Here is a 10,685-nt window from a genome sequence, read left to right on the forward strand (position 1 = left end):
ATGGAGATCTTTGATCAAGATGTCTCTTGTAGAATATTTAATTAGAAGAGAAGAAAAAGATAACAAAATTACATGGAATTTTTCCATCTTAACACATTACTAAATTACATCCAAACCAAATGGGGTTGTTTTTTTTTTTTTAAATCGTACTTCATAAAATGTAATAAATAAATGCTCCGAGTCATTCAGTTTGGCCCAGCCCCCACCCCTCACAGGCTGGGTCTACTCTTGGGGCCCGCTGAACAACAGAATCAGGTATCACACCAAAGGGTCAGGACATAAAGGCACAAGCAAACCAAGAATGAGGAAACACGCTGGGAAGAAGGCAGTAAGGACGGCAGCTGCAGCTCTGCTCGTTAGAGACCATAGTGAACTGAGCACCAGACTAGCTCCATCAGGGCACCGAGCACAGCGAGGCTTCAGCCTGTCTCAGCTCAAAGGTCTCCTCAGTTAAGAGGAGTATCAGGAAACTTCCGCAAAAGTGTTAAACATATTCTACCACAATGGGGTTTTTAGTGACTAAAAAACTTGGCTGTTCTGTTAGTAAAATGGAGAATAACTGTTACCTGCAGTTAAAGCTCTGAAGGCTCCAGGCTGGCTGCATTAGCAGAACGTGTTTTACTCACCTCTGAATAACAGGGTCAGGAGGGAAGGCTGCTGTGAGAGGGAAGCACGCGCGTCCGGGTCGGCACAAAGGACTTTCCTCAGGAGCGTGAGGCTCGGCTGGATCAGGCACTCCGCAGCCTGGCCGGGAGGGAACAGTGTTATTCCATTTTCAGCAGTTCTAAGGTGAGACGAAATACGCTCCGGTGTCTGTATATTACATTCTTATCATAGTCTTATTCTAAATGGTATGCTCTTTATCAAAACCGTGTGAAACAAAAATGCAAATAAATATTAAGAATTATGAGAAAATAAGCTTTGTATATACATCTGCTTACACATTTTGTAGAAATGTTACGATTAGTTTTCCTTTACCAGAGACCTACTCTTAGAAATAAAAAATGAACAAGGCACTGGGTGTTATTCAGGATTTAAACGGCCCAGTACTTACCCAAATTCGGCTGCATTCACTTTCAGATCTGATTAATAAAAATACCAATCTGTAAAAGTATGTTCAGATACACATTAGTCTTACCTCACCATCCTGACCCACACATTCATTTAAATACTCAATTATCTTGTCAATTAAGCATAACTTTTTCACCACAGCATGCATTTTAATATCTGTAGACAAAAAAAAAGTTACTAAAAGTTAAAGAACATTTTCTGTTGCTTTAAAAATACAGAACAGATATCCACATAATTTTCAAACTATTAAAAATAGTTATACCTGATGATGAAATTAGAGGATAAAACTTTAAACTTTTTACTTAATATACATCTCAACAATTTGAAAACTTTTAAGTAACAAGCGCATCTTACTCCTGCAATGTAAATAATAAAACTGTTTAAAAAAGAAAAATGAACTAGTTCAGACTCTGGAAAGGACTCAAATTTTATGCATACAAATGAATCCTTTTATTTGTACATGACATTACTTTCTTTATATTGTTTCATCAACAATTCTTCTCTTTTCTAAATTCATCACCTCAAAATATTTAGAATTCTCCACAAGTTAATGTGTAAATACGCGTATGATTTGCAACATGATCATACTTCTGTTACTAAAAGATCTCTAACCTCAAACTGTTAGTAGCAAAAAAAAAAGGGGGGGGGGATTGTAACATACGCTCTATACTTCTAAAGAATACGAATTCTTTTTATAAGCATATACCGGTACGTGTATGTGCACATTGCTAAGGACTGAATGTTTATGGCCCCCCGAAATTCATATACAGAAACCTAATCTCCAACATGATGCTATTAGGAGGTGGGGCCTTTGGGTGGTGGTTAGGTCACGAGGGTGGAGCCCCTCATGAATGGGATTTTGTAAAAGTATATATCCTTCGATGCTCACTGCAGCTATATTTACGGCGGCCAAGACATGGCAACAACCAGTGCCCTTCGAAGGTGACTGGATAAAGAAGTTGTGGTATAAATACACAATGGAACACTACTCTGCCATAAGAAAACATGAAATAGTGCCATTTGTGACAACATGGATGTTATAATGCTTGAGGTTATAATGCTAAGCGAAATAAGTCAGACAGAAAAAGTAGAGAACCATATGATTTCACTAATATGTGGTATATAAAACTGAAAACAACAAAAGAAAAAAAAAAAACCCAACAAATAGAGACAGGACTCATAGACACAGACTACAGTTTAGTGGTTACCAGAGGGTAAAGGGGGAGGGGGTGGTAGAAGAGGTTAAAGGGGGTCAAATATATGGTGATGTAAGAACTGACTCTGGGTGGTGAACACACAATGTGATATATATCTATATATATCTATATATATCTATATATATATCTATATATATGATGTATTACAAAATTGTACACCTTACGTGGATGTAACTTTGCTAACAATTGTCACCCCAATAAACTTTAATTAAAAAAAATAAGCCTTTAAAGAAAATACATAGCTACAGTACATTCTTTTTATTTTACCCACCCACAAAGTACTGTTTGATTGATTTCTCTAAGCAAGATGGATCAAACTGAAAACATGTACTAGGTAAACTGAGAAAGGAACATGCAATTTACTGTTAGAATTATATCAATATTTTAGAAGGAAGTTAATTCTATCAAATGACAGTCTACAGGTCAAATAATGATAATGCAGACCAGGAGTCAACAAACTTTTTCTGTAAGGATCTAGATACTAAACGGGTTCAGCTCTCCTGGCCATAGATGGTCTTTGTCACATACTTTTTGTTTCTGGTTTTGTTTTGTTTTTTTGTTTTGTTTATTATTATTATTATTATTATTATTATTATTATTATTATTATTATTTTCAGGTGTACAAAACTACCTTATGACCCAGCAGTTCCACTCTTAGGTATTTACCAGAAAAACCCAAGACACTAATTCGGAAAAATATGTGCACCCCTGTTTTCATTGCAGCGCTGTTTACAATAGCCAAGACTTGGAAATAATCGAAATGCCCCTTGGTAGACGACTGGATTAAGAAACTGTGGTACACTGACACAGCTATAAAGAAGAATGAAATTGTACCATTTGCAACGATATGGAAGGACCTAGAGAACATTATGTTTTGGTTTTTTTTAACAACTCTTTAAAAATGTAAAAACCATTCTTAACACACGAGCTATAAAGAAAGACTGGCCACAGGCCGGATCTGGCCCACAAACCCTGGCTTGCCCCCCTGACACTGCTACACAGCAATCTAAACTCCCATTATCAACAGTTCAGCAACCGTTTCAGAAGACATTACCTTGCATAATCACAGCTAACTGTTCTGCAGCTGACTTTCTCAAAACACGGTCAATGTCATCTGAGATAAAGATTTCATACACCTTTTCAACAGTCTCCAACTGCAAATAAAAAACAAAATAATGTTTTTCATTTACTTCCAATTTCCCAATAAAATTTTATACACACAGTTCACACCTTAAGAAGAAAAGCTCAAAAAGTTAACTTACTTAAGTAACTGATACGTTTACATATAAACTTGCAACAACGATGTGCTAGGTCAGGGAGGAACTTAGGACCTAAAACAAAGAGCCGTTGTGTCAAATGAGCCTCTGCTGATGTCTATTTTCCTAGGCAGTCACCCATAAGCCACGAGCACCTGCACAGCTTCCGGGGGACATCCCTGCAGAGTGCGCCACACAGCCCTGACACCAGCACCCCAGACATGTGACAGGGTCTTTTCTGATGCTCCCAGAGACGACCACTGGGACGCCCTTGGCTCTCTCCCTTTCCTCCCTCTTAGAGACCACGAAGCAGAAGCTCTCTAGGACCTGCTGCCAGCACGCCAACAAAGCCACTCCCAATACCAGTCCCTGGCTGTCAGTTCATGCCAGGGCAGCGCCTGAGGTGACAAAGCTCAGGGGGAAAGGGGAGAAGAGAACACCAAACACCACATTCCTGCTTCCCCCTCCCCCACTGCCATCTGCAAGCCCTAACACGGATTCACGGGACAGTTCTAGAACACCCCCCTTCCGCTCTGCCACACAGAGGGCACAGGAGTGACGGCCAGTGGTTAGCGTGCAGGGAGTCCCCAGCAGGACCTGGCACGTGGCTGGGGTAAGGTTCGGCAGTCCTCCCTCCTGCCAAGGCCATCACAGGGCCCCAGACATTGGGGCAGAAGCTCACTGATGCATTTCCCGTTTTTAAAAAGCCGCTGTGTTCCGGGAGGTTGCACAGCACCGCCACAGTCTGGGGCTGCTCTACACCTCAGAGAAACTGCCTTTGCCCCCGGATTCTGGTTTTCTGCTCATAGCGAAGAGGCTGAAAACTTTTGGCATAGGAACTTTGTCTTTTTCGCTGTTTTAGGCAATTGCCAACATAAGAACAAGAAGAGTCCCCAATAGTTTTACGTCAGTGATATGTATTTTTTAAGAGTCATCACAGAATTTCTTCCCACTAGATTAGCCTTATGTTGAACTTCAGATACTGTTCAAAGGAACTGCATGTCCAGCGTATACACTAAATGAAAAGGGTCACAGCGCCTGGCACATAGCAGGCACTCAAGAAATAGCTGTTCAATGTATCAATGTATCCAGAGCACAATTTCAAACCAGCCCTGAGTGACCAGACTCGAAGCGCCCATGTCCCCCCCTCGCTGTACATACACCCACTGAAGGATGGAGCAGAAGGTACATGATACACAAACCTATCAAACAACCACACAGTATAAACTCAAAAGTTACAGTCACCTTAATAATCAGTTCTCTTCTGTCATCCAATTTGAGTTCTATAGGCTTTTTCACAATGAATAAATTAATAACTCGGGAGAGAACTCTGGCATCGATGGAAGGGCGCTTTCTGTCAGCCCCTTCCTCCCCTGTGAGGTGACATGCTAGAAGCTTCAACGCCAGCGAACGGACCCTGAAGGAACAAAGGATGTAAGTCAGCATTCTGTAATATACAAATGTCTATACATTATAAAGCCCTATCATCACAGCAACTTAATTACATTATCAACACAATAATTAGCCATACTTATACTAACATTACAGATAAGATTTTACTCTTTCTATTAAAATATTTAGTACATAACTACAATTATTCTTTCAGTTTTACATTTATAAATAAACATCAGGACTAAAGAATAATCAGTAGTTACAAATGAAGAGACAGGCTCACTGAGACTGTCAACCTCACAGTATAACTGTGAACTTCAATAAGTCACCCTGCAAACTCAATCTGTAACTCCTGACTCCAAGCCTACTGATCTGTATCAATCATAAAAATTACCACAGGTCCATGAACAGAGTCTAAACATGAGGCTCAACCTCCGGGGAGTGATCACACTGATAACCGAAGTGTGATATCACAACAATGTATAAAAATGTTACATTAGGGGTCAAACAGATTCTCTCAAATATGAAAATGGAAACACTTTTGATTCCCATCAAAATTCTATTTTATCTGGAATGGATCAGGATTAAGGTCACTTGAGTGCAAGGTGGGAGATTTCAAAAAAAGATTAAATACTGCACAACATGAGACAATGAAATGGAAACACAGAAAACCCATCAAGTGGACGAAGAGCCCTGAGCTGGAAGCTACTGAGAACCAGTCACCTGTCACTCCTCTGGCAGGTTCTTGAACTACATGGAAACTGGGCAAATTTTAAGGGATAATCCAAGTTCCACGTCTTAGTATAAGACAGCAATTAAACCCTGCATCCCCAGGGAGGCCCCCCGCCTCGCCACCACTGGGTCACCTTGCTGTGTCCTGCCGCCCTATCATAACGCTGTTAGGAAGCCTCCCATCATAACACTGGTCTCGCTTTACAGCAATTACTGGAGTATAACTGATAAGCTCTCTCTTCTGAATTGTGTGCCCAATTCAGGAAGGGCAGGGCCTGTCTGCTCTGTGTGCTGCTGTTCCCACAGCCAATCACGGCTCCTAGGTACACAGTAGACACTTAATAAGTGTGACCAAAATCTAAGCAGGAATTTACTATAGTATTATTAATATCAACTTCGCAGGACTAATATTTACTCCACGATGGTGTGAGGGGTCAGGCAGATGTCTCCCTCTCCCATTTGCTGTTGCCTCCTGCAAGCTCAGAGCAGCTAACACCTACATATGCTTTTCCTTTGCTCCTTTCATTATAAGCCAAAGCTCTCCGTATTAAAATCTGGGGTTGTCAGTTTAGGGACAGCCACCACCACTCTTAAGACAGCTAGAGTGGGATATATAAAGCATGTATTTACCCATCTCCCCTTCTGGTATGCAAATTTAGCATCTTTTTAGGTTTAGCCTAAGGCACCAGAGGCCGGTTATTCCTCTACACCTATTTCTTTCAACGACTATGTTTTGAGCATATTTATGTCCAAGGTACTCTCTGCAGTGCTGACGATGTAAAGATTAGCCAGTGGACAGGGTTCCTGTCTGATGGAGTGTATGGTCTGGTGGGATGAGGGAGAATTAATCAAATAAAAACAAATACAGAATCCATATTGTCATCATTCCATGTAATAGAGTCTTGCCCAAAGAGAGGTCTGGCCTCGCCCTCAGCTCCCGGCAGGGGATCGCCAAGTCCCTGGAACGTCCTGCCTGATACCAATGTCTGTTTTTACCTTGGGCCCCCAAAGGTGAACAGGAAACTAACTTCGACTGTACTCCATCACCAAATTTCGGGTAGGAAGTACTAGCCCCTCGCTGCAGGTGCCACCCGGGGCCTCCGGGGCCCGCGTGGAGGCGGCCAGGCCCCGGGAGTGGAGACACTCCCCCACCTGCCCCGCTGCTTCCTCGCTGCCCGTAGCTGTGCTCCACACTGCACAGGGGCTCTCAGTCCCTTCTTTCAGCTTTCCTCCTTCTGCTGTCTGATGGTTTTATTTCCACCTACTTCCTTTTTTTCGGTCCAGGCATCTATTTATAAATAGGCCGCTGAGTTATCCTGATGCGAGGTCTGGGGAGATCTAAACTGTCCGTTGCCAGAAGAACACTGTGTGCTCCTCCGAACCTCGCCACCCGGGTCTTCCTCTTCGTCACTGCTTGTCCTTCTGGACTCGAAGCTTTCTTTCTCCCCTCAGGGAGGGCAACGCTGGCCACTGTGCCCCACGGAGAGCCGCAGAGAGCACTCGGGCTGCATGGACCAGGAGGGAAGGGAGACTGCATGCTTCTCCCTAAAGTTAGAGAATGCTGACGCACACTCACGGGGGAGGAACGGACACTTTTTCAGTTTCCTCAAATAAGAGGACAAGCCAGGCGAGGTCAAGATACCCACATACGCTGGGACATGAGGCAACTGGTCCACCGCCTCTCATGAAAAACTTAATTTTTGGAACAAATGTTTAGAAAAAGATCTCAGGAGGCTAACAACTTCTAAAGAGTGGAGCCAAGTCCAATGCTCTGTAATTTTGCGCTGTTGATCCCCTGGCTCCCCACCTGCCCACAGCGCCCCCGAACCCCACTTGGCCCTGCTGCAGCTCCCACTGGTCTCACCGCCGGGCTGGCGGACGCAGACGTGTGGCAGGAAAGCGTTCAAAGCCCCGCATCTGTTACAACCTCACGCACTGGTGTCCTCTCCTGTCTGAGTGGAGACTCACTTCCCTTTGCCGTCTGCACTTCCACCGTCTCAGGTGGACAGAACGGCCACACCTGCGGCCATCACTCGTACACTCAGAAGACGCCGCTGTACTTACGACGGCTTCTTCACCAGCAGGAGTCGCAGCATGGACTTCAACCGGGTGTTCCAGGGGAGGACGCCCTCGCCGCCCTCAGAACTCGCTTTGCTTAGAAGGAGAATGCAATTACCCAAAGGGTCTTCTGTGTCAGCGTAGCCCTAACAGGTTTCAACAAACACAAAACACCGTTTCATCTGATACATTATTTCTTCACTTCTTAACTTGAAAATAAGATTTGTATTCACTAGTCAGGCAACTCCCAAATTTCTCTCAATTCAGTTGAAAAATCACTTTTCAAAATATTAGCCTACATGAGGTAGGAAACCTGCCTACAACCGTATTTAGAAAATAATCATGAAGAACTTCAGGAAAGCATGCTACTCTCTTGACACTTGCCAATTTTTCTATTTTCTGAGATTCCAGTGGTGGCACCTTCCCTAGTGAGGCACTTCCCGCATCTGCAGACCCGACCCCACATCTGCAGACCCGACCCCACAGCACAAAGGCGGCGTGTTCCAGACGCAGCCGCGTGGAGCTGAGCCGCGTGGGCATCAGGGCGAGAGGCCCGGCTTGCCTAAGGTTCCGACGGCTGCTGTAATGGAGTTCCCCTCCTCCGCCTTCTCATTGGGAGGGGAGGAGTGGGGGGGCGGGGGGACGACGACGACACCTGACCTCCCGCATTCCTCTAGCGCCCAGAAGAACCGATGAAAATGCTGTGTTTCCTCCAAGAGCTTATTAATCAAAGGATCACTCTAGTCACATAGATGCATGGACAGAATTATCGAAGCACATTCAGTTATGGAACGGCTGCTTAAAAAGCACTGCTAGCTTTGCCTGAAAGCATTCATGTAAGGTTGAGTTCTACCTTCCAGTCGCTGCTAAACGCCCGCGCACACTGCTTAACCTCCCACCCAGGTATAAGGTGCACACAAATCAGCGACCCTGGTGTGACCTTCCGCCAGAAACACGACAGCCACCCACTGCCTGTTCACTCAGCCAGGGTGCCTTCACGGCTTCGCTCCAACAGGCCAGCTCCGCTGGGCAGCGCTGAAACCCTTCACCTCACCGACGATGAATGGTGTCGCACCCGGGGACCCACCCAGCTACCTGAAGCACTGGAATGACAGGGCAGAGCGCCTCGATGAACTTGGTCCAGGTCTGCGCTGTCATCATCAACCGTCCCTGCAGGAGGTACAGCAGGATGGCCTTGGCAGCAGCATTCACCTGCTCAACGACACGCAACAACCAACAAAACGAGGCGTCCCCAAGTCAGCTTACGTACCTGTAACATCATACAAAATCTGGGAAGCTACCGTAATTAACATCTCTTCCTTCAAATGTTCATGTTTCCGTAACGCCCTCTGACATCCTGCCCCCAGCCAGTCTCCCCTGCTTAATGATTTCCTGTTTTTACCTTTAGGGTATATTCTTCACTGAATGAAAATGTCACTTAATCACATAACCTGCTTATTACAACTACCATACAGTTTTCTATGTACTAGATGAAAAACATCAGTAAACAGTTTTATCTGAATTCTTTGAGAACAAGTATGACCTGTATTTTGATTCTCACCTTTTCTTTAACATTTCTTTTTATTTAAATAAACACCTCAACTGAACCCATACATCAAAGACAAGTTTCTTTTCCATTTCTCATCATATTATCTAATTATATTAGGATATTACCTTGATTTAGCTGAGTATCTAAAGAATTACGCAGTTTTGGGCACTTATTTTGAACAAGCCATACCTCATTTTTGGGCTCTTGAATGCCAAATGCAGAGATTTCATACAGAACTTTTGAGTGAAGTAGAAAATGTATTCCATTACAAAGTGAAGACACAGGTTTACTGACATTATGGACACCTAAACATTCCTGAAAAATAAAACAAAAAGGTTTTCAAAATCACTGTCACTGATTTTTTTTGAAAGAATTCCTTCCTCTTTCTTCTGTTTATAATTCAACTCCAATTTTAGTTTTGACTTCATTGAAACTTTTCTTTCACCTCGAGAGGACGAAAAGATTTTCTTGCCTAACAGTTTTTGAGTCTGCATGAGATGTGACTTATGTAACTTTCTGCCAACAAGCAGAGTTTTGATAAGAGAAATAACCAAACTGCTGAGACAATCAACTATCTTCAAGTTGTTCATAATGACAGACATAAAGGAAATACATAACATAATAAACTACATACCCCAAAAAATTAGAGCAGGAACTCAGACATTTGTACACCCATGTTCATAGAAGCATTGCTCATAATACCCAAAAGATGGAAACACCTATATGTCCATCAACAGATGACTGGATAAACAAAATGTGGTATATACATACAATAAAATATTATTTGGCCTTAAAATGAAATGCAATTCTGATCTATGCTATAACATGGATGAACCTTGAAGATATTATATTAAGTGAAATAAACCAGACACAAAAAGACAGACTTCTATGATTCCATTTATACAAGATACCTATAATAGTCAAATGCAGACAGAAGGTAGGATGGTGATTGTCAGGACATGGGGAAAGGGTAATGAGGAGCTGTTGTTTAACGGCTACAGTTTCAGTTTTGATAAATGAAAAGGTTCTGGAGAGGAATAATATTGATGGTTGCACACAATGTGAATGTACTTAATGCCACTTAACCGTACACTTAAAAATGGTTAAAAAGGTAAATTGTATGTTATGTATATTTTACCACAATTTTTAAAAAGCAAATTAAACATAGCTGAGGAAATAATTAGTGTACTTAATGACAGCACTGAGGAATTCCATCCAAACAAAGAAAAAAATGATCTGGAAAATATAAAAGAGGGAATAAAAGACACAAAAGGTAAAATAAAAAGATCTGAGATAGATCTAACAAGAGTTCCACTGGAAGAGAATGGCAAGGTTAAGAGAAATAATGACTGAGAATTATCCAGAAATGAGGGCAGACATGAATCTTCAGATTAAAGAGTACTAAACAAG

At 42.6% G+C, this 10,685-nt stretch overlaps 1 protein-coding gene across 1 annotated transcript in view; it reads right to left on the reverse strand.

Moving 5' to 3' along the window:
* Positions 1 to 10,685, reverse strand: part of RTTN (rotatin) — a 177,003-nt gene that overhangs the window by 116,404 nt on the left and 49,914 nt on the right. Inside the window, exons 10-16 of the mRNA XM_019634351.1 lie at positions 9,465 to 9,590; positions 8,822 to 8,938; positions 7,733 to 7,872; positions 4,790 to 4,961; positions 3,343 to 3,442; positions 1,139 to 1,227; positions 627 to 744 (exon numbers count right to left, since the gene is read on the reverse strand). Coding sequence (XP_019489896.1) covers positions 627 to 744; positions 1,139 to 1,227; positions 3,343 to 3,442; positions 4,790 to 4,961; positions 7,733 to 7,872; positions 8,822 to 8,938; positions 9,465 to 9,590 — 862 coding nt within the window. The remainder of the gene's footprint in view (positions 1 to 626; positions 745 to 1,138; positions 1,228 to 3,342; positions 3,443 to 4,789; positions 4,962 to 7,732; positions 7,873 to 8,821; positions 8,939 to 9,464; positions 9,591 to 10,685) is intronic.

This window comes from Hipposideros armiger, unplaced genomic scaffold, assembly GCF_001890085.2.
Source record: "Hipposideros armiger isolate ML-2016 unplaced genomic scaffold, ASM189008v1 scaffold_1593, whole genome shotgun sequence".
Classification (NCBI taxonomy): Eukaryota; Metazoa; Chordata; class Mammalia; order Chiroptera; family Hipposideridae; genus Hipposideros; species Hipposideros armiger.